The 25,285-nt window shown below is 40.7% G+C and overlaps 1 protein-coding gene across 1 annotated transcript; it reads right to left on the bottom strand.

Moving 5' to 3' along the window:
- Positions 1-24,130, bottom strand: BAG2 (BAG cochaperone 2). The gene is made up of 3 exons (XM_045498642.1): positions 23,815-24,130; positions 12,450-12,559; positions 1-10,587 (listed from the first exon to the last, which is right to left on the bottom strand). The coding sequence occupies exons 1-3, from the start codon at positions 23,925-23,927 to the stop codon at positions 10,175-10,177; spliced, it is 636 nt and encodes a 211-aa protein (XP_045354598.1). The 5' UTR covers positions 23,928-24,130; the 3' UTR covers positions 1-10,174.
- Positions 24,131-25,285: the final 1,155 nt, after the last annotated feature.

The raw sequence follows: 25,285 nt of genomic DNA, 5'->3' as shown, positions 1-25,285 counted from the left end.
TTTGACAGATAAATGGTTAGTTTCTTTAATGTAGAAAGGACTCATACATCAATACGCAAAAGACCATCAGCTGAATAGAAACATGGGCAAAGACGACACGTCGAATATGAAAAGAAATACAGGAAAGTGTATTAATATCATACACAATTAAGGAAATGAAATTAAACAATGAGGATATATTTTTCTTGTATCTAGTTGACAAGGATTAACAGCATAACACTACTTAATGTGAGTAAAGCTGTGGGGGAAGAGATATGTAGTTATCCCGTTTTTCACAAATTCTCATTATGACACCTCGCTTGTACAGAAGACCTACATTAGTACATGTTTTCACAACCAAAAGAAGTCCAAAGAGGATTTTGGCTTTTACAAGACAAAACAAAACAAAACAAAACAAAACAAAAGCAAAAACAAAAAGCAAAAGATAAAAATAGAAAATAGCATTGAGTGTTTTGCAGCGGACTGTTATAGTACAAGCAGCGGGCACCTGAGCAGCGAGAGAGGTCCTGCCTAACTCCTTGAGATCCACACCCAGCATCTCAGCATGACTGGCCACAGCGCTGAACTGCGCCTGTGAGCACCTATGCTCTGTGCTCTGTCTCCGTTTATTTTGTGCATCTACTGGCAAGATGTGTTCTAAGATATTGGAAAAACCTAAGAGAAGTTATTGTGGGGGGGCGGGTCTGGGAATGATGAAAAGTTTTTCCATGTAAATTAATGGTAATTGCTTCTTTGCTTGACACCAATTTGACTTAGAGTTTATTTATTTATTTATTTATTAATTTATTTATCTATTTTTAAGTAATCTCTACACCCAATGTGGGGCTTGAACTCATGACCCAGAGATCAAGAGCACCATGCTCTTTTGAGTGAGCAAGCCAGGTGCCCCTGCTTTATGCCATTTTGGCTAAAGTTTTCATAGGACGGCGCTACTTTTAGGAGTGGGCGAAGCCTGGTATGTTGTTGGAAGAGAAATGAAATCAATCCTTTCAGAGAGCAATTTGGCAAAATATATCAAAAGGGTAATCTTGTATTTCCCTTTTTAAAAATTTCATTTACACTATATTCTATAAGGGTCCTTAATAATACAAGTACAGTGAACTCAATTATCTCATACTTTAAGGTCAAATGGATATAGAGTTTGTGAACTGAGCAAAGTATTAAATGCTTTTCTCTCTATCCCAAGTTATAGTTGGTTCCTTCTAAACATACAGGCTTGGGGTGCCTGGGTGGCTCAGTCAGGTTAGGTATCTGACTCTTAGTTTTGGCTCAGGTCATGATCTTATGGTTTGATGAATTTGAGCTCCACATCAGGCTCTGTGCTATTGGGTTGAGATTCACCTTTTCTCCTACCCCTCCTCTGCTCACACTCTCTCAGTCTCTCTCAAAAATACATAAACTTAAAAAAATAAACAGGTTAATTTGGGCGTTATCAAGCCTTCAGAGATTCAGAAATTCTGCTATAAAAAAAATGATAGTCTGTCTTGAATTTCCTCCTAAAATATTTTTCCCTCACGGGACATAATTTAAATGTAGACAGAAAAAAAAAACAAACCCAGAAAGAATGCAGGACAAAACAAGTGTTGCATTGATGATGAATTGGTGATAATTACAAAGACACCTCTGGGTGCTTTTAGGTTGCTTCAGGGCCACATGGCAGGTCCAGATTCTACTCCTCAGATTTATATGTTTAAGAATCGTATTCTACCAGTTCACTCAAGGGATGATTAGGGAACGGGAAACCAATCATCTTCCAAGAAGCTTATTATATACAGAAAGCAGAATGTTAGTCTCATAAGTAGGATATATACCAAGGATGATAACCAGACCTGAAGGTTTCTTCACAAAACATGATCTCTTGCTTAAAAAAGCAGAAGCCTCCATTTCATGCTTCCGTCTTTCTCATTTTTCTTTTTTTCTGAATTTTTTCTTTCTTGTGGGTATGTACATTTAGGAGACCAATTTGCAAGTCAGAAGGCTGCTGAGTAAGCACAAAACTAAAGCAAATAGAATTGGATGCTTTCTGAAAGAATTTCTAGCAAACTGAAGAGAAACAATGAATTGTTCTTACACATGTTACAGGAATTTCTTTCTAAAAATTTGGGCCATGAGTCAAGAATCAGAACACCCTTTCTTTTGTCAAATGAAGGAAAAATACAGGCTCAGATACACAGTTGACTCTTGAACTGCACGGATCCACAGGTCTACTTATACACATTTTTTTATACACAACAGTACAGTACTGTAAATGTATTTTCTCTTCTTTATGATATTTTTTGGAAGTGTATTTGAGAGAGAGTGTGAGCATGCGCGCGTGTGTGCACAAGTGGAGGGGGGCAGAGAGAGGGAGAGAGAGAATGCCAAGCAGGCTCTGTGCTGTCAGCTCAAAGCTTAACATGGGGCTCAATCTCACAAACCATGAGATCATGACATGAGCCAAAATCAAGTGCTAGATGCCTGACTGACTGAGCCACCCAGGGACCCCGAAGTATTTCAGCACTTTGAAGACAGTTTTTGGGACAGTAATCTGCTGTCTTCTGTGTTGGCATCATTGAAATAAACTCTTTCTTGTTTCATCGCCTCTCATCCCTCTGCCTTTGGATTTTGTCAGCTGCGAGTGGCCGATCCTGGTCTGTTTGGAGCCCCTGGGGCCAGGTGCTCTTGCACCCCAGCACCCCAGTTACGCCATGTTATACAAGGGTCAGCTGCAGTGAAACAAAAAACCGGGCCAAATGATTTCCTTTTATCTGCCCCCAAATGATAGCACACATGCTGCTTTTTAAAAATAAAGTAAAGCACTACCAAAAAGAGGGTGAATACCTTTCTTCACTGTGGAAGGAAGTTATGTGGTTGTTTCAAAAGTTGGCAGTGTGTTCCATGATAGGGAGTTATATGCAAAACGACTCCAAAAGCAAAAGGAGCCACAAGACTGAAGAAAAAAGTGGACAAATCCAGCTTGAGAGAAATGGTCTGTTAAGGGGAAGTAGGGACAGAAGCTGTGTCTTTGGCGTCAGGAAGGCAGTAAGATGAGTAGATCGCTGCAACCTCAGCTCCCGTTAGACTTGTTTTGATAGCCTAGAGGCTGGGGAGTATAAATCGGGGACTACCAGGAGGACCACCTCTGAGGAGAATGTTCCGGAATAGGTGTCTTATTTCTAGAGCAGATCAAGGACATTTTGCCCTGAGGGTGTGCTTAAGGGCGTGGTTAACAAAAGGAAAGAAGGTGGTGGTGGTAGTGGGATTGCTGTACCCCAAAAGGCTTCTGGTCACAGAATGCAATGCTTAGAAAGAACTCTCAATGATGTATTTCACAGTGCCTGTGACTTTTAAGGACTGGGATATTTTCTGAAGACCTTAGAATGAGCAAATGGCCTCAGCACCTAGTGTCTACCTTAAAGTGACTTTAACGTAAAATGTTAATTGCTAGCATCCTTTTCCAAACCTTTTAAATAGTTGCTGGTAACTTGCTGAAGCACTCCCATTACTCTATCGTTAGGGCATCTGTTTCTCTGAAAACAAAATGACTGGTGAGGCGAAAGTTTGTCCCACACTGCAGTCATTTAATTAAAAGGTAGATTTATTCAGTTTTAACTGTTACAAATATCATGTATACCATTATAATTCTTTACGTTTTCACCCTAAAATACATAAGCCTACTATATAAGTGACTTTATTTGCTAGTAGAAAGTATTTAAAACCACAGTGGACTCTGAAATGTCCAGTCACCTAACTCCTAGGTAACTATGTTATTTGGCTGTAATAACTTTTATTACAGGGTGCTCCTTTTCTTCTCTCTCTTGAAATATCTATGTTAGGATGTTGGTAAATGTCCCTTAAAAATAAAAACATTAGGGGTGCCTGGGCGGCTCAGTTGATTGAGTGTCTGGTTCATTTTGGCTCAGGACGTGAGACTGATCCCTGCCTCTGGTTCTGAGCTGGGTGTGGAGCCTGCTTAAGATTCTCTCTCTCCCTCTTCCTCTGCCCCTCTCCCCACTCATGCCCCCCTCCTCTAAACAAACAAACAACCCTTTGGATTAAAAGGAAAACTGAACCCCTTATGTATTTTTGTTACTATTAAATAATGCTTTTGTAAATTTGAGTGGAAAACCACCTGTATGTATTGCAATTGGGTTGGAGTTAAAGTTAAGCCCTTGTTTAATTTAAAATATACTACTTAGGGGCGCCTGGGTGGCTCAGTCGGTTAAGCGGCCGGTTTCGGCTCAGGTCATGATCTCGTGGTCCGTGAGTTCGAGCCCCGCGTCAGGCTCTGTGCTGACAGCTCAGAGCCTGGAGCCTGTTTCAGATTCTGTGTCTCCCTCTCTCTGACCCTCCCCTGTTCATGCTCTGTCTCTCCCTGTCTCAAAAATAAATAAATGTTAAAAAAAAATTAAAAAAAATAAAATATACTACTTAATAAAAATTTCACGAAAGATAAATCCAATAATCAAAAAATGAATTTCAAAACTAAAATTTTGTGTAACGTGCATCAACAGTGTGGAACAAAGCAGTAAAAGATATAATGTAACTTTTTTATTAAAAATATTTTTTAATGTTTATTATTTTTGAGAGACAGAAAGAGACAGAGCACAAGCAGGGGAGGGGCAGAGAGAGAGGGAGACACAGAATCCGAAGCAGGCTCCAGGCTCTGAGCTGTCAGCACAGAGCATGACATGGGGCTTGAACTCACGAGCCCTGAGATCATGACCTGAGCTGAAGTTGGACACTTAACTGACTGAGCCACCCAGGTGCTCCTATAATGTAACTTCTTTAAAATTTGGAACAACTTGGGGTGCCTGGGTGGCTCAGGAGGTTAAACTTCTGACTTCACCCCAGATCATGATATTGAGGTCAGTGGGTTTGAGCCCTGTGTTGGGCTCTGTGCTGAGAGCTCAGAGCCTGGAGGCTGCTTTGGATTCTGTGTCTCTCTCTTTCTCCCCACCCTCCACTCATGCTCTGTCTCTCTCTCTCTCTCTCTCAAAAATAAACATTAGAGGGGCGCCTGGGTGGCTCAGTCGGTTAAGCGGCCGACTTCGGCTCGGGTCATGATCTCACGGCCTGTGAGTTCGAGCCCTGCGTCGGGCTCTGTGCTGACAGCTCAAGCCTGGAGTCTGTTTCAGATTCTGTGTCTCCTTCTCTCTGACCCTCCCCCGTTCATGCTCTCTGTCTCAAAAATAAATAAACGTTAAAAAAATTAAAAAAAAATAAATAAACATTAGAAAATTAAAAAAAAATAAAATTCTGAACTTAAAAATTTTCATATTTATCTAATTATTTATTTTAAAAATGTTTATTTATTTTTAGAGAGCGTGAGTGGGATGGGGGGGAGAGAGGAGAGAGAGAATCCCAAGCAGGCTTATGCTCAGAGCACACACCAGCCCGTGGCTCATCTCATGACCATGAGATAATGACCTGAACCAAAATCAGGAGTCAGAAGCTTAACCAAATGAGCCATCTAGGCACCCCTATTTCATGTTTTAGATACTCTGCCAATATTTAGCATAGTGATTTTATTGATAGTGGGGTATTTAATGCAATTTAGTAGCACTGTGGCTTAAATAATTTTGTCTTAGAAATGAAGTTTGTTTTAAAGAAATAAAATAGAGTCTATTTTAAAGAAATGTTGTTTTGAGGCTTTTGTGCTCCACCCTCAAGTAATAAATTTACTTTTCCCTGTGCAAAATAACTGTAGCATTAAAAAATATATAAATAATCTCTACATCCAGCATGGGGCTTGAACTCACAATCCTGAGATCAAGATGCTCCACCGACTAAGCCAGTCAGGAGTCCCCTATTCAAATTTATTTAGCAAGTGCTTTCTATGTTAGCCACCATCCTAAGCACCTTGCATATGGTATCTCATTTAAAGTTCATAACTCACAGGAGCATTATCATCCTGACTTTACAGCTGGGGAGGTCAGGGATATTCTTTCGGCTCTCTGCTGATAAGAGCTGGGGTTAGGAACTCAAGTCTTCCTGCAGCAAAGCTTAAAGCCACTATGTGTGTTCTGTCCCAGGGCTGTATCATCTTCAGACCTGAGGGCTGATGATTACACTTGAATATGTACTTATAATACTCTCTGGATCCAAATTCTAGGTCAGTTTTCCAATGCCAGGTTTTTCAATCTTTTCCGACAGCTTCTGTCAAATTCCTGCACAAATCATGCCCAAATTAGTTGCATATTAAAGTTGGACTAGAGGGGTGCCTGGGTGGCTCAGCCGGTTGTGTCTGACTCTTGATTTTGGCTCAAGTCATGACCTCACGGTTCATGAGATCGAGCCCTACATTGGGTTCTGTGCTGGCAGTGCAGAGCCTACTTGCAATTCCCATTCTCTCTCTCTCTCTCTGCCCCTCCCTCACTTGTATTCTCTCTTTGAAAAATAAACTTAAAAAAAAAAAAGCTGGGCTAGATACTGAAATTGGCCCTCACCAAACAGCTGTGAGTGAATGCCATAGTGATCTGAATGCCAACTACATGCAAGGGAAGCATGTTTGCCACAATGTTTTGTTTGTTTGTTTGTTTGTTTTATTGTTTTTACATAAGCTCTACACCCAGCGTGGGGCTTGAACTCACAAACCCAAGATGAAGAGTTGCATGCTCTAAGGCCTGGTCAGCTGGGCACCCCCAATATTTCAGGTGGGTAATTAAAGATTAGTGTGACCCAGTTCAAGTTGTTTACTCTTTGATCATGATTGAAAGCTTAAGAATGTAGTCATGTCCCTAAACAGAGGTCCATTTCATTTTGCTTGCTTGTTGTGAGTAGATACACACAAGTCCAATTTCACTATTGTCCTTGCCTTTTCTAAAATTCTCAGCTTTTACTTTCATTTTTGTCTTTGAGGAATTTCAAAATCCAGCCTTCAAAAATAGCATTATCACATATGTGTCCTCCACATGTATCAGCATTTCTCTCAGTCATTTGAAAGGGACACATGTATGGATATTTCCTACTTAAAAATCATTGCGTGTAATTGTTTGCCAGATCCTTACTCTGTTCCTTTCAGGGGTTGTTAAATTCTTTCATGCTTTCCAATTGTAACATGTTTAAGCAGAGTTCTGTAATTAATTGGTCATCTCCTTAGAGTGAATTCCAAGCATTTTGAGTTGGAGTGCTAGAGTGAGCTGCATCAATGCAGAGGACCATGTCTGTACTCACTATTGTGTCCCTCTGCATCATACCTCACTTGCTAATGTTCTAGTCACAGGATACCATTCCCATAGAATAGCGTGAATGGTGCCCCCTAGTGGAGGCAGTACTGGTACTGGGAGGGCAGCACAGCTGGAAAACCCAGTTCACATTCATTACTGTTAGCTCTCTCCTTCCTATCCCTCTGAAAGCTTTCAGGATTTTTATTATTTTTTAATGTCAATGATTCCTACATTTAAATACCAGGAGGGACAATTCTACATTTGTCAGACTTTTCACGGGGTGGCAATATCACTCTGTCCTCAGTTGATGCACATTGAATGCTCTCCCGTCAACTCCTTGGCTGGTCCTGCAAGCTGCGCTCTTAGAGCCAGTGTAGGAATAGGGACACTCTACTGGGAAGCAGTCTCATGAAGGATGGAAGCAGGGCTGTCCAAAAACTGTATGCTACATTCAGTAAATGGTAAGAAACGATCTTGCAGTTCATGAGTCTGAACGCCACTTCAGGGTCTGTGCCGACAGCTCAGAGCCTGGAGCCTACTTTGGATTCTGTGTCTCCCTCTCTCTCTGCCCCTCCCCCTCTCAGGCTATGTCTGTCTGTCTCTCAAAAAATGAATAAACATTAAAAAAAAAAAAAAGGAATGGGGCTTTAGGGAATGTATGAATAAAAGACAAATAATATACTCTGAATTCCATTGCAGTCCCAGACTATTATCTATATAAAAGATGACAGGGGTGCCTGGGTGGCTCAGTTGGTTGAGCGCCCGACTTCAGCTCGGGTCATGATCTCACGGCTCGTGAATTTGAGCCCGGTGTTGGGGTCTGTGCTGACAGCTTGGAGCCTGGAGGCTGCTTCGGATTCTGCGTCTCCCTCTCTCTCTGCCCCTCCTCTGCTCATACTCTCCCCCGTCTCTCTTTCTCAAAAGTAAATAAACATTAAAAAATTAAAAAAAAAAAAAAGATGACAGATGAAGGTTAATGTGACTCTTGGTAGTTTCATCATTTAAAAATGAATTGCACTTCTACTCATTCTTATAATAAATAAAAATGTTAAGAATCAACACACTGAGGTCCTTGCCCCTGGAATGTGGCTCAGGCTGGAGATACAGAGGGCTACAGGTGCTGCAGGCCAGGGACTGAGGCAGCCTGGAGATGGCAGACCACAGCTCTTCAAGTCCGTGATAAGGACTGGCCTCCAATGAATCTCCACTACAAAAAAATGGGGAAGAAACAACATGAAGAGCACAAAGGTTGAGGAGGCGGGGCCCAAACATGTGGTAGAAAATGTCCTAGGCTAACATGGAGTGAATGAGTGAATGGGAAGTGGGAGTATCTCCCAGGGTGGAAGGGATTCAAAGATGCTGACAGTCCTTGAGAACTGGAAGAAAACTTGATTCTTGTTTCTTAATTTTCAAAAAGCTGGTAAAGATGGCACAAAAAGAACATCTTTATCTGACAGTGAACCTGATGATAGCAAATGAGAGTCAACTGACAAAATCAAGCGGCTTTGACCACAGTTATCAATGAGAATTAATGTTCCCCATGAAATGGAAAGATTTAAATGAGGCCGACTTAGCAATGGCAATCAAAACCATAATGTTCTCAGATTGTAATTGCTTTTTATGAAGAGAGGCTAATTTGACATTTTTGCCCAGAAAGTGAAGCTCAATATTGTTTGCATTGCAAGCTATAAATATATAAAGCTAATCTGGATCCTGACTCTCTTTCTCCCCCAGCGTGAAAGAATACCTACATTCTCATGAAAATTGAGTTTGATGTATTCATTTTGAAGTAGTATTTGAGGGGGAAGTCGAGGTTTTTGTGTATCCACAACACTAGTTACTTCTAACAAATGAAAGTGTTCTACGGTTGTTTCATTTATCACACATAAAAGAATAATCAATATACAGGTCAACCTTGTTAGTAAACAAAATGCAAACCAAATTCAGGTATTTAGTCTAGTGTCTAATGTTAGAAAAAACAATGCTCGATTCTCGGAAGCTTTTAGTGAAATAGCTACATTTTAATTACTGAAGACAGTATAAATTGATGTAACTCTTATACCAAAAAATTTGGAAATATGTCAGGTCATGAAAATGTATATACCCTTTGACCTGGTAAATTCCACTGCTGGGAACTTATACAAAGAAAATCAAAAACAAAGAAAAAAGGAAAAAGCTCTCTGTATATAAATATGTTGCAGGAATAAGAAACAACCTGGAAACAACCTAAATGCCTAGTTAGGGGAATGGCTAAGTAAATTATACAACTATACGGAATAGAGGTTTTAAAGTTGACAATTAGCAGACTTTATAGCAGCATTTTTTTTAAAAAAAGGCAAGTTACAATACCGCATTTCAATAATGAGTACAAATTGAGAGAAATGATGCATTTGGAAAAAGATGAAGTGGACATAGAGTTGTTCACAGTGGTAAAATCAGGTGAATTCTCTCACACTTTATGCCATGTTTTCACACACAGGAAGAAATATATTCATATTATCAGATGCATAAATCTTAAGTCAAAATTGATTCAGATGTCCAAAAAAGGTGCTTTATGAAAAAGATGGAGGGAAAGCTTCTTATTTTGGGATCCCTTTTAAGCACACTTCTTAGTTAACAGTAGATGTGTAGTAAGTGTGTGTGCTGATTAAGTAAAGAATTTCTAGTCAACCAAATGCCCCATGTGCCCAAGTATCTCCACTCCAGATAAAGCCCAGGAAGGAAACTAATGCTTTTGCCCCAGGCTGAGCACTAACTCTCTCCTATATACTAAGTATTCAACCACAGAATAGTAAAAAAAATATATATTAGGTGCTAGATCCTAATACAAGACAAGAATTCAATCTAAAAATTTCTAGAAAGATAATTAAAATACTTCTAGTTTTAATTATGTTAATCACAAAACTGATGACACTGGGGTATTTTCCTCATCTGAAATAATCAGTATCAAATGTTATGCCTAACATAAAGAACTAGTATTTAACCATTTTTACGTCATTATTTGTAAGTGCTCTTCTGTTTCAAAACTAATTAAATTTGCCTTCAGCATTTTGTTGCAGAGTTTTGGAACCAGCTCCTTTAGAATGCTCTAACAGCTTGATGGCCTTGTCAGAGTTTTCAATATTTCTAAGCAGAGTCTCTAATCTTCTCTTAATTTTCTTCTGATCTTCAAGAGCACAGCCAATCACTATGGACTGAAACTTCTGGTCAACAGGCCCAGATGGCACCTCAGATGAACAAGCACTGTACAGTGACATCAAGTGACTCTTGGCATTTCCCAAATCATCCAGAAACTTACTGACCACCTCATCAATAATCCTGGTGGCATGCTTTAAGGATTCTTGCTGCTGGGGATTTCTAATAGTTTCTACTGAAACTTCAACGGTGAGCGTTCTTCCCATCAAACGGTTTGCTGTCAGATTTAATTCTTCTCTTTCTCCTAAACGTAGAAAGTTTAAAGTATCAATCAATATGAGATATAAATTTATCGATGTTGAGAACACAAAGGCATTCTTTTGTGGCTAAAGCTATTTTCTGTAGTGCCTCTGCTATGAAATTTTTAGAGTAAAAGTTAAAACTATAGCACATAAGATTAACTATGTGTATTACAAAGAGAGGTTGCAGAATACCTTTCCCTTTAAGTCTTTATACATGGGATACCAGATGACTTCTCAAGTGGTCATGTTTGAAAACGTTTGGGCGGGCATGCATTTGTAACTGGGATGGAGATCAAGTCTTAACACAGAGTGAATAGTGAACATAACCAGGGCTTTGTGCTGGGTAGACAAGAGATCAGATACGGTGGATCTCTCCATACGGATGTGCACGTAGGGGAAGAAAAAGAATATTCCCTGTACCTTTCTGAGCTCTTGGCTGAGAAACGTTGTAATAAAAGACAGATTCACAAGAAAAAAAAACCCAGAAATTTATTAATATGTATACTTCAAATATACATCAGAGATTGCCAGGGAAACGGAGATGGTCTAACTCCCTGAGATGGCCTGAGCCACCACCTTAAAAACCATCTTCAGCTAAGGACTAAGATGTTGAGGGAGGTCTTCCCCTCCTGAGGGAGGTTACTAGGAAAAGCAGGATAAACCAGGCTAAGGCTGTTTTGCTGATGTAGTAGGTGATTTCTGCATAGATAAGAGTTTCTTGTGACTTCCAGTCATCCTTCTTTCTGGTACACAGAGTTCCTTACAAATTGTAAATTCCTTTGTAAATTTAAACTTCCCTTATAAAAGAATGACTTCTACTCTGTTTTCAGAGCTTCTCCTGTGTCTGCAGTTTCTCAGAAATAATCAGCTTGAAATAATTCTCATGCCAAGAAGTATACTTTCGGATGACATAGTCTGCACGTGTATCAGAATACAATGACCCAATTTTGGCTGACAAAAACTTAGCCACAGTAGTGGAGAAAAAGCTGGCCTCAGAATGAGACACTGGCTTCATCTTCTCCAGCCAAATTTAAGCAGGCCAGTAGTATAAGTCTTCTAGCACAGAGAGGCAATGGTGGGGAGAGGGGTGTTGGGTCAACATTTCATTATTTATATGAAAAAGTCAGCAATCTTATGTGTGTTCTGTTCTATGACTTCCTTTCTAATTCATGGATCTTTGGCCAGGATGGGGAAAAGACTGGCTAGGTCTTAACCCTGCTGTGCATGTCTAACATTTCAGGGTCTGGAGTTAGATGGCACATTCATGGCACCAGCTGCTGGCCTATTAGCTTGTCCCGGGAAGCACCAGGGCAACCAAATTAGGAAGACCCACTGCTAGTGAAAGGAAATTACAAGTACCCTGTTTCTCCATGGGCAGTCATGCTTTTCGTATGGAAACAATAGCACATTTTTACATTAATGGGGTTTTATCGGGTCCATAATTTATTTCCCCTGCATTTTCTCTCCTTCCTCTCTTTAAGTTACACCTCAACCCCTCCCTTTGTGTCTTCTCTGCTTTTATACTTCAATGGTCCAATAACTTCTGAGGAGCTGAAGTTAGAAGTGTGAGCCTGAGGTCAAAGCCACAGCCTTACTGCTCAGGGCTACCTCTTCTGGAGCTTAGAGGCCTTTTCTACCATTTCCCATCATGTCCCTGAGGTAGGGGGTGGGCCAGAAGGGTGACCTCTGGGTACGTGGCTCTTGTTGTAATAGACTAACAGCTGCAGCTGCTGTCTGCTGCTCACGGGAGATGCCAAAGCCAGGCGTGCTCATCCCTCAAGTCAAGCGAACATGGACACATGTGTATCCCAAATCCCTTCACGGAGTGGAAAAGATGACCTCCCTTCCATGGAAATGCTCTCACCATCGCTGATCTGCCTCATGTCCTGGCTATTCTGGATGCTGTGGATCATCTCCAGGAGGATTTCTTTCTCTTGCTCCACAGCAGTTGCCGCTTCTCTCAAAGCCTCCACCCTGTAGAAATTGGGAAAACAAAAGTTACCATATGGAAGTTTAGTTTTCCTCATCTCTATCATGTGCTCCAAATCCAGTTTCAAGATCACTAGGAGCACCTTTCAAAAATTCTTTATTCCTTTTTAAAAAGTTCTTTAACTTTTCTATTGTTTTAAATCCACCTACCCCACTCCCATTTTCCTCCCTGCTTGTATGGCGACCATTCTGTTCAGTGTTTATCTATTTTGTATTTGTTCTTAACAAAATGTGTATTTGTGTTTTCACCTATTTTCAATTTATATCTCACTCTGTTTCCCCTCAGCATTATTTTATTAAGAACCATCCAGCTTCCTATGTGAACATCTAGTCAGTAGCTTCTGATTGCTGCATATCATATACTTCATGCATATCCAGCTGGTTTTACATCCACTCTCCCAGTGGAGACACCCACCTTATCCCCTCACTTTCCATCACCACAAAAAATGCTTACACGAATACATACCCCCTCATGGACTGAATGAGAATCTCCTGAGGATGTATCCCAGGGCAGGATTGCTGAGACAAGGGTACAATTGTTCTCTGGAATGGCTATGCTAGACCACTGTTCGGAAGCAAGAATTCTTGTCCCCTCAAAGGTCCTTCTAGCTGGACCAAGAATTAAATTGACATGAGACAGATTAAGAGGAGAAAATCAAATATAACAGTGTACATTGGAGGAAATTCCAAAGATGGTCAGGCAAAATGAGGTGTATATGTCATTCTGAATGAAGAAAGAGGGAGTAGGGGTCTGGGACTTCGGACAAAAGGAATATACTTCACAGGGTGAAAAGAAGAGCAGATGTTTGGTAATTAGATGTTTGACTTACCAAAAAGATGGGCCATTCAGATAAAATTTATCTCTGTTTATAACCCTTATTTTGGGAAAGACCCCTAATTTAGATTCTTCTGTGTGGTTAAGGGAGGGGTAAAAGTTTCTCTTGAGCCTGCAGGTTCTCAAGTGCCTTCAGCTCAAAATAACCCACATGCCAAAGTGGCACATTCTGGGGGGCCCTGTCCTGAACTCCTTGACAATATTCCCAGCAGCAAAGCAGAGGAATCCCTGTGTACCCAAAGCCCTACCAATACTCAGCATTTTCCAACTTTCTACTTGTTGCCAGTCTAGTAAGTGTGCAGTGATATGTTCGTACCTAACTTGCATGTCTGTCATTACTAATAATTTTGGACATCTCTTTGTATTCTTGTTAGCTTCTTCATAGCCTGTACCTATTTTCACTTCATTTCATTTTCTTTTTCCCCCTCCCTTGTTTATCTTTTTTAAACAGGGGTTACTGTCCTCTTGTTGATTTGCATGTTCAAGCAATTAATCCCACGTTAGTTAAAGACATTATAATTATCTTCTCCCATCCTATCATACATGAATTTTGTCTGGGATATCCTTCACCGAACAGACATCCTTACTTTGAAGTGATCAAATTCATCTTTTCTTGCTTTTCTTTTGCCTTATGGTTTATGCTTTTGAAGTTTTGCTTCAGGATCTTTCCATCCTAAGTCCTAAGATATTTTCCTATATTTCTATTAACTTTATTGCTTTATCTTTCTCATATTTATGTTTTAGTCCATCTAGAATCCACCTTGTATGTGTTTAGGTAAGGATTTTGCTTTATTTCCTCCAAATAGTGAACCGGCTTCTCCAACATTCTATCCACCAAAAATCTACCTTTCCTCCAATGATTTATAGATTGTCTACTCTTAGAAATCTCTATTTCATTCACTAGTATATTTGTTCTTTTTTAATGTTTTTATTTATTTTTGAAGGAGAGAGACAGAGCATGAGCGGGGGAGGGACAGAGAGAGAGGGAGACACAGAATCCGAAGCAGGCTCCAGGCTCTAAGCTGTCAGCACAGAGCCCGATGCAGGGCTCGAACTCACAAACTGTGAGATCATGACCTGAGCGGAAGTCGGATGCTTAACTGACTGAGCCACCCAGGTGCCCCTACTAGTATATTTGTTCTTACACCAACACCCATTTTTTAAAAAACAGCAACAGCCTGGTAATATGCCTTAATATTTGGCAGAACTAGTCCCCTAATCTTAAATATAACTTAGCTATTTAGACTTTTAATTCTCCATATTAACTCTACAGTAAGTTTATCAGGTTTCTCAAAGAACTGAGATAAATTTGGCATCTTTAGCATACCGCCATTCTATCCAGAAGCATGATGTGTCTTTCCATCTATTCAGATCATCTTCTATCTTCTCTATTTTTATTTTTTTATTATATTTTTAAGATTTTATTTTTGGGGGGCACCTGGGTGGCTCAGTCAGTTAAGTGTCCTGTCTGACTCTTGATTTTTGGCTCAGGTTATGATCTCACAGTTAGTGAGTCCGAGCCTGGCATCAGGTTCTGTGCTGCTGGTGCAGAGCTTGCTTGGGATTCTTGCTCTGCTCAACATGTTCTCTCTCTCTGTCTCTCAAAAAAATAAACTAAAAAAAAAAAAAAAAAAGATTTTATTATTTTAAGTAATCCCCGCACCCAATGGGAGGCTTGAACTCACGACCCTGAGATCAAGAGTCACATGCTCAATTGACCCAGCCAGCCAGGCACCCCTCTTTTATATTCTTAGAGTTTTGAAGTATTCTTTTAAAAATGTTTTAATATATTTTTTAAAGCTTATTTATTTTGAGAGAGAGAGACAGAGAACATGAGCAGGGGAGGGGCAGAGAGACAGGGAGAGAGAAAATCCCAAGCAGGTTCCACACTGTCAGTGCAAACCCTGATTTGGGGCTTTAACTCACAAACCATGACACCATGACCCGAGCCGAAACCAAGAGTCGGACACTTAACCAACTGAGCCACCCAGGTACCCTGAATTTTGAAGTATTCTTAATGGTAGTCTTTGTGGACTCTTCTGAGTGCTTTGATCCTTTGAGGATACTGTTGTTATTGTGAATATTTTAAATTATAATTTCTTGCTGGTTATTGCTGGTTGGAGAAATGCTTTTAGAAGGTTCATCTTGTACTTGGTAAATGATTTATTTATTAATTTTAATAATTTATCGTTTGATTCAGTGATTCGTCTAGATTGGTGGGCATATCATCTGCACAAAATGACAGTTTTAATCTCTTCCTTTTCAATCCTATCAGCTCCTATTTTAATTTATTTTTAGTATTGACTAAAGTCCTCTGTTACTTTATTAAGCAGTGGTGATTAGACAGGGCACCTGTGTCTTTTCCTGAATTTAAAGGAAATGCCTGTTTAGGTTTTTGGTATAAAGACCAGATCAAGCTATAGAAGCACTACTTTTCCTAATTCCCTTGAGTATAAATAAATACACATGCGCTCTTATTACACATACACATGAACACACCCAGTCACCAAAGAACAAGACTGTGGAATTATGAGAACAGAAAAAAAGAAAATCCTGTATGTTTAGGGTGCTTTGTTTTCAGGGCAATTTCTTGCTATACGTTATCCTGTAACTAAGTAAGTTGCCATTTCTGCAAAATGAACAGTGACAGACTTAGATCCTCGGTATTCAGATGGCCTGAGAATCATGAGATCATGAAGATCTAATCTTGATTGCTGCCTTAAGTGGGCACAGAAGGAACAACTTCACTAATGTTTGAACACATGTCCACTCCATATAAGGCTTCCCCTACTCACCCTAACCACACATTTGCCTTTTCCCCAACAGCCATCCACCTGTTAGACCCCAAAATAGCACTGATAGACTATAAAGTCACACGGTCTCTTTGTTCATCAAGATACTAAATATATGTTGAACTTTGTGTTCATAAGAGCCAGAAAAACAAAGAGCTGGTAAGAATCTTATGTGACAAATGTGGCTGGAAAGCACAATAAAACCAATATTCTATAAAACAGCAATAAGGCCAACAGCAGGCCCACTTCCAGCACCATTCATTGCGTACTTCAATATTTTACATTAGCAAACTCTCAGGCAGATAACCTAGGGCCCAGTACATAGAAGAGAGATTGAGTAGGCACTAATATGAAATATTTATGCAAAAAACACAAACCATGACTATACTGTTTAAATGACACAGATGAATCATGTGATTAGTAAATGAGAAGATGCTGAAAGAAGAGATTAATTTTTCAACACTCTTTGAGTTTGTACTCAAATGCACAATGATAGAGAATTAAATGTTACTCTAAAAAGGAAAGCTTCATTTACATCAAGTTATGACAGTAAGTTCATGGAATTGTTAACAAGAAATTGGTTTAAGAGGAGATGCTCTAGAAAAAAACCCCATAAATATAAGGAAGATATTTTGTCATTAAATGAGACCAAATGCAGAAGAAATTATTGTTAATGTTTATTTATTTTTGAAGAAAGACAGCGAGCGAGAGAGCGAGCGTGAGCTGGTGAGGGGCAGAGAGAGAGGAAGACAGACAGGCTCCGTGCTGTTAGCACACAGCCTGACATGGGGCTCAAACCCATGGGCCATGAGATCATGACCTGACTCAAAGTCAGACCTTTAACTGACTGAGCCACTCAGACGCCCCAAATACATTAGACATTAGATGGAACTTTTAAGGGTTGTGGGGTTTTTTGTTGTTGTTGTTGTTTTGTTTTTGTTTTTCTCCCCAAGGCTAGAAATTGCCAGGACATTTTTCCCTGTGATAAACAGACTTCACTTTTAATGGAACCTCTCATATACATTTTTATGTATACTTTTTTCATTTCATAGCAAAGGTAAAATGCATTCTTTAGAATGTAAATATTTCAAGGTTTTTTTTGTTTGTTTTTTTTGGCACCATCGACCTTTCATGTGCAGTTCCCTCTAGCTGAACCTAGACCTCTACTTAAATTTATGTAAGTAATATTTGCACTGTTTGTCAGCTACTGAGATTCTTAAATTCATCTCACATATAAATCTTTCTGTCTACAACCCTTCCATTTAGTTCTAGAAAATTGTTAGTCATAGTATCTTCAAATATTCCCTGTCCTCCATGCTATTATTTTCCTCCGGGACTTTGGTTAGACAAGTGTTGGACCACCTCACTTTACCCTTCAAGTTTTTAAACATCATTTGACAACACTTCTCTTGGCGGAGAAGGGTGGTTCTGTTTTTATTAACAGATCCTAGAAGAGCTACATGTCCAAAATTGGGAAAGAAATCCTCATACCATGGCTGGCCTGGGTTGTACTCCTGGAAAACTCTCTGCATAAAATCACAACTAAGCAGGCTTAACACAAAGAAATTTTAGTCAGAAATTCTTAGGAGGGCGAAACTTGAAGTGCCCACATCCTCCACTAGTGTTCGGGTCTCCTGCACCTCACACATCTCTGCAGCCTAGGTAGCAAAATGATACACTTGTGAGGCCTGACAGCGACTTCACCAGACTGAGGCTACTGTGGATATGTCCACTAACACAGCATTCAGTGAAGCCACAATGGCTTTTCAGTCACACTGTTCAAACCGGCACCGCCGATTACTGGCTGTGTAACCTAAGTTCTCTTTGCCTCAATTTCTTCATTTATGAAATAGGGATAATGAGATGGTGGTTGTGACTGAATGAAGTAAAGCAGGTAAAGAGTTTAACACAGCTAACTGACAGCACTGACTACAACAATTATGTTTATGAGTTACTACATGTCATGTGTCTAGAATTGGTGCTGGTAAACATTAGCTTCATGCTATTTATTACACACTTACCATTATGGACTCAGGCTTATAAATACCAAGAACTTGTGCTTTCATACAAAGGAAGAGAAATGGCAAATGCTCCTATCATGAATTTAGTTGAAATAAATAATTTCTAAAATAGGTTCTTAAAATCATAGTCCATCTCTTATTAAATACTCATATCCAAGAAACAAGTGTTGGTAAGGATGTGGAGAAAAAGGAACCCTTGTGCACCGTTGGCAGGAATGCAAACTGGTGCACACACTGGAAAACAGTATGGAGGTTCCTCAAAAAACCAAAAATGGAATTACCCTATGATCCAGTAATCACACTACTGGGTATTTACCAAAAGAGTACAAAAATGCTGACTTGAAAGGTTATATGCGCTGTTATGTTCATTGCAGCATTATTTATAATAGCCTAATTGTGGAAGTAGCCCTAGTATGCATCAATAGATAAATGAATAAAGCAGATGTGTATATACATATGCACACACATAATGGAATATTATTCAGCCATAAAAAAGAATGAAATCTTGCCATTTGCAACAACACGGGTGGAGCTAGAGTGTATAAGGCTAAGCGAAGTCAGTCAGAGGAAGACAAATAACATATGATTCTATTCATATGTGAAATTTAAGAAACAAAACAAATGAACAAAGGGAAAAAAAAAAGAGAGACAAACAATAAAACAAGACCCTTAATTATAGAGAACAAATTGGCAGTTACCAGAGGGAGGGAGTGGGTGGGATGGGTAAAATAGGTGAAGGGGATTAAGAGAAAACTTATCTTTTTTTTCTTCTTAAGTTTTTTTTTTTAATGTTTATTTTTGAGAGAGAGACAGAGCGTGAGTGGGGGAGGGGCAGAGAGAGAGGGAGACACAGAGTCTGAAGCAGGCTCCAGGCTCTGAGCCTGACGCCGAGCTCGAAACCCACAAACCCTGAGTCAAAGTCAGATGCTTAACCAACTGAGCCACCCAGGTGCTGCTTAAAGATTTTATTTTTAAGTAATCTCTACACCCAATGTGGGGCTCAATCAAGAGTCACATGCTCTACTGAGCCAGCCAGGTGCCCCAAGAGTACACTTACCTTGATGAGCTCTGAGTAATGTATAGAATTGCTGAATCAGGGCACCTGGGTGGCTCAGTCGGTTAAGCGGCTGACTCTTCAGCTCAGGTCTTGATCTCACGGTTTGTGAGTTTGAGCCCCTCCTCGGGCTCTGTGCTGACAGTGTGGGGCCTGCTTGGGATTCTGTCTCCCTCTCTCTTTGCCCCTCCCCCATTTGCTCTCTCAAATAAACTTAAAAATATATATATACTTAAAAAAAAATAAGAATGGCTGCATCACTATATTGCACACCTGAAACTAATATAACACTGTATGTTAACTATATTGGAATTAAAATAAAAAATAAAAATTAAAAAAATACCCTTGTATATAAAGAATGCTACAAGGATTACTTATATTCTAGGCAGCGTAAGATTTTGAGTAAGTTTTCCTAATCATCACCAAAATATGAAAATACACTCACCACTGCAACCCTGCAGTGTGAAGATGGAACTGGTGCTTAGGAGCCTCTCATCAGTACTGCGGCCTTAGGCAAGCCACTCAATCCCTCTGGACTTGGGTTCCCTCATTTCTAAAAGAGATAACATTCTTGTGCCCTCCTCTGCCTCAAAGGGTTTTGTAAGGTTCAAATGACAATGTATATGAGAAGTGCTCTTTTAAATTATAGGCTGTTGTTCAATATTAACTCTGAGGCCACTTGTTTTGTGACTCGTGGGACACTGGCACACCCTAAGAAACTTCAAGCAACAGGAAACTTTCAGCCAAATGATCCATATCACTCCCGGCCCCAACCCTTCATTCTCTGGCTGTCGGGTAAGTCACTGGGCAGGGGAATGACCTACAACGTGACCAGTTTTGGGAAAATTGTGAACAATCTTGCAGTCCTATCAATTTCCCCTCTGCCACTCTCCACAACCCATATCCCAAACATCTTCATTACCATCGAGAGCCTTCTAGGAGCCACTCAATACTTGGCATCAGTAGGTGTTCAGTATTTACTGTATTCAACACCAATTTAAATGTAATTTTTGGGGCACCTGTCTGGCTCAATTGGTGGAGTGTGTGAATCCTGATCTTGGGGTTGTAAATTTAAGCCCCATGATGGGTGTAGAGATTACTTAAAAATAAAATCTTAAAAAAAAAGGGATTTTCACTTCTTTCAGTAAAGTCATATATTCATCCATATACTATTCCTCCATTTTGAAATACTGTAAGCAGCAAGAGTTAGGGGTCCCTGGGCAAAGAAAGACAGACATAGCTTTCTTGATGTAAGAGAAGTCATTTTAGGCCCCAAACCATCTTGTGAAAGAATGTGAGAACAGCCACCATCAGGCCAGGAGACAGTCTAATCATAGTCAGAAAGCAAAGACTGACCTGATGCACACTCCTGAGTTATCTCTGCAGGATTTAAACCCCTTTGAGTACTCAGATCCCAGACCAACTGACACCAGGGAACGGATGCTGCTGACCCTTTCCGGCCCTTGTGACTTTGACTTGGAATCAGTCACCCCATTGCCATGCTGTATTCCCCACTGTGCAAGCCTCTTCCTGAATATGTATGCACCCTTAGCTTAAAACTCCCCCAATCTTGTTGATCTGGGACACACTGCTTGGGAAAGATCCCCCATGCTCTCCTTCACTTGCTGCAAGTAAAACCCTTCCTTTTCCTATTCTTTGCCTTGGTTGTATCTTTTGGCTTGACACCCACCAAGAGGCAAACCCAGCTTCAGGTAACAGTAAGACACATCTAACTTTAAGAGAATTCAGGCATGAATTATTAAGCTCTATTGCCAGTCTTGCTGGGGGACCCTGGACAAGTCATGTATCTTCCTAAGCCTCAATTTCCCATGTGGAGAATGGAGGTAATAGTAACTTCCACAAAGGAACGGGCCCTGGTATACAGAGTCAGTGCTCATTTAATGAATCATTGTTAGCATGTATTATGCATAAATTACAGTGACTTAAAAAAAAGTAACAATAATAAGCAAGGTGTCTTGAGCCACTGATGAATGTAAAAGTCAGATGCCATTTAGAATTGGTCAAAAAACTGGGAGAGAAAGGAATCACCTTTTCAGGAGGAAGCAAAAAAGGAGAGGAGATGGAGTCAAGAAAGAAAGGCCAGTGTCATGGTAAAGTATTAGAAACAAATGGAATTCCTTTAATTTGTAGAATGCTGCCAAACATTTTAAAGCATTTAAAAACTCACATACGCCACCAGTTCATACTCTAGCTCATAAAGCATTCAGCAAATTGTTTTCAGTTTCATATGGAAGACATTTTATCACAAATGACACAATTAGTATGGCTGGGGAAGAGTAAATGCAAGCTTCTAAGTACAAACTACAGTGTTTTATTCTACCTAAAACACTGCCTTATGAGTCATCCTTAATATAAAATTAAACTATTAGAGCAAAATTACCTTGAATATGTTTTCTTTTACAAATAGATCTAGGCATGAGGCTAATTTTTAATAGTGCGGTGCTCTGTGACACTGCTCGTGTGGTTTCAAAGGAACTTTAAAGCATCAGCATTTGCATTTTTATTTTCACTACCTTCTAAAATACTTCCTTAGATCAGTATTACTTTTTATTTTAAGGAAAAAACAAAGCTTACAAAAGGCTAAAATTACTAGATAAGTCCTTAAAATGAGTAATTAGCACATTTTAATCAGTCTTTCTTCCTCAGCTCAAGGGTTAATTAACAAGTTATAATGTAATCACTTGTATACAGTAATCAATTTACATTAATCAAACATTAAGAATGTACTAATACTCAGAACAGAGGCTTTCCTTTAAAGATAAGTACTTGCCTGCTTTTCCACCTACCACACACGAGGTGTTAAGTCAAGTTTGAGGAGAATGACTCAGCTTGAAGAAGGGAAGGGCAAAATCCTCCTCATTCCTTTCAGGAAAAATCGTTTCTGACCAGGAGGGAGAGAGCCCTGAAATAGTTAAGAACTTGCCCTCAAAGTTCTAAATACCTGGGGAGATGTGGGAGTTACTTGTTTTTTTGTTTTGTTTTGTTTTCAGTGTCTTCATTTCCTCATCTTTTATTCATTTATTTTTATGTTTACAATTTTATTTAAATCCAAGTTAGTTAACATACAGCGTAATAATGGTTTCAGGAGGATGTGGGGAGTTACTTGTAGCGCTGCCACATAAAAAGAAGTATTATTCTTCAGAGGGGTATTAAGTAGATTGAAGCTACTGATCAGTCTTGTTCCACTTTCTCCGGGGGCTGAATGCGTCAAGCTCAACCATGGGGAAGCCTTAGTTTTCTTTTGTTCCATTTGTCTCATTCTGAGCCGAACTCTAGAATGTGGTTTTGGCTCCAATTTCCCTATGTGTTGCCATCCATGAAATCATCCTGGAAGGAGAATTTCTCATCTTTTGACTCTTTTCTCAGGATAGTAATAATAATTGCCTCAACTGCTGAGATATACTGTGGTTATGAATGCACTTTGTTGGCAAATAGACACCCCTTCTTATTTTGGTATATAAATCCAGGGAGATAAAGACATACATGCACTGCTTCCTAAAATTTTTGGCTTACATACTTCTTTGCTCCGCCAAAACCTGGTGAAAACTATAGAAAAAAAATTCGGTGTAGTTTCAGGGGTTGCAGAGCCTTAATAAGATTTTCATTTAACTACATCTGCACACAATTGTCACAGTAACTTTGGTGACATAAACGTTTACAAGAAGTACATAAAAGTTTTAATACACTAAGGGAAACAAGTATTTCCAAAATTTATTATAAATTACTTAGAGATTGTACATAAGCATAACTCTGTATTACTTAATAAAATCTTATTCAGTTGAGAAGGAAAAAAAACGGGTGACTATCTTATGCTTTTGGGCCAATGATTAGCACTTTCAAGAAGGTGTCAGTCAGTACAGTCAATGTCTTCTACGTAAAGAGGTACACAAATACTGCGAAACTAACGGAAAGGCTGCATGCAGGGTTAGGAGGAAAACGAAAGCTGCAGGGTCTTATTACACCAAGTACCCAGCCATTGTTCTCCCCGCAGCCCCTCATTTGTCCTACTCCTCCCTACTCCTTGCTATCAGACGGGTCCCTGGATTTTTAGGTTTTTTGCTCTGCTGGGTTTTGGAGCAAAGAAACTGATCACTCACCAGTAAACTGCTGCCGCTCTTAAAAATGAATAATAGGAAAAGAGCAAGTTAAAAAACACTTGGGAAGACCACACACTGGCACTCAGAAGGTTCTAGAAGTTCTGTAGACACGGAGTGTCACAGTCTGTAATCTCAAATAACGCCACTCTAACTTTTACCTTCTCTGGTTTTTCTCCGTTCCCAAACGCTCAGGTCTGTTAACGAGAACGTGGCCACCAATAATGCGCTCACAGGTTCTTAAATCGCATGCGTTCTCTCTCCGACGGAGAGGAAAATCCACCAAGGGCGAGAGAAAACTGCACCATCCCCATGAAGAACAAATCTCAAGCAAGCAACTTCTGTGGCCGCAGCCTGCCCCGGGACCGTGCCGGACCGGCCCGCCGCGCACGGCCTCCGCCCGCAGACCGCCCCGCCGCTCACCTGAGCTCCAGCTGGTCCAGGCTCTCCAGCAGGCGGCTGGAGCGGTCGGCCATGGAGGAGGAGCGGCAGAAGCGCCCCTCGTTGGCTTTCGCGTTGATCTTCGCCTGAGCCATCTGAACCTCCGAGGCGGGGCGGCCAAGAGGTCACCGGCCTCTCCGGCGGCGGCGAGTGGAGAGTCCCGCGGCCGCAGGCGTCGCCGTCACCGCGCGGGGCGCCCGCCTCCCTCTGACGCCCGCGGGGGGCGGCCCGGGAGGATGCGCCGACACCGCCGCCGCCGCGTGGCCAAACAAGGGCAGGCGCGCCGCCCGCTGGGCTCAGGGCTACGGTCCCCGGCGGGGAGCGACTGTGGCTGCGGGAGGGAGCTCGCTGGCCACGGGGCCTCGAGGGTGGGCAGCCAGGGCCCGGGGCCGGAGGAGCAGCCTCCGAGGCACCTGGAGTGGCTGACGAAGGAAGGGGAGGACCTAACTCGATCGCCCCTTCTTGCTCTCCAGACCCGGAAACAACCGAAACCCCAGAGGGGGCTCACAGAACAGCCCTCTACCCCTACCTCTGGGCGCCCCCGACTCTGTGCAGCCTGGATGTAGCCAATTCCCCACACGCCAGGGTACCTAATGGTAGGCTGTGGGTATTACCCAGTGATGGCTTCGCTTAGTTTCTCCCAGCTCTCCTAATTCACGCCCAAACCAAAACCATTAAAATCCTTTGATATGGGGAGAAAAGGTTCCTTTGTGGCACCGATGGCATCTAAGTACGGATCCTTGGCAGTCTGTACTTGCCCGACCCTGTCTCAACATTTCCTTTCCTGAGGTGGAATAAATGAAAGCCTGGATAAAACCACTGAAGCTTACAGAGGGGGGTAAAAAAGGAAAGAAAGAAAAAGCTACCCCATCTTTCTTTGTCTTTCACACCCAATTGATTTAAATCTCCTGTTAAAAAGATACGGCAAGTCACTAGGGCAGACACTATAAAGGTCAGTGAAAGAACAGGACAGGGAATACAAAGATTTATGTACTTAAAAACTTGTGCTTTGCTCCCATCTCATTATAGCTGTCCGCCTCATATTGCAAGGATGAGAATATATATACAGGGCACATTAAATGATAGATAATAACAGTTTAAAGCTGAATTACCACCTTTAATCTGAGATCAAAGACATTTAAATACCTGAACAGAGAGGAGTGCTGTAAGCCTGGATTCCAGTTCCCTCTGAACTCCATCTAAATACTAATAAACTATTGGTGTAGGGGATTATTTGACCTCATTAAATATATTTTGCCATTATCATGACACAAACTTGGAATCCAAAGAGATGTTGTGAATGGTTTGAAAGTCTATCATGGAAGTTTAGAATCATCTTGGACTCTCTCTCTCCTATCCTGTAGATCCAATCCATCAGTACATCCCCTTCCCTTTATTTTTAGAATATACCAATTCTTCTCTCCAATTCCACTGCTACCACCGTGGTCCCAGC

Source organism: Leopardus geoffroyi, chromosome B2 (genome assembly GCF_018350155.1).
Source record: "Leopardus geoffroyi isolate Oge1 chromosome B2, O.geoffroyi_Oge1_pat1.0, whole genome shotgun sequence".
Lineage (NCBI taxonomy): Eukaryota > Metazoa > Chordata > Mammalia > Carnivora > Felidae > Leopardus > Leopardus geoffroyi.
Note: the sequence above shows the minus strand (reverse complement) of the source record. Positions and strands in the feature narration are given on the sequence as shown.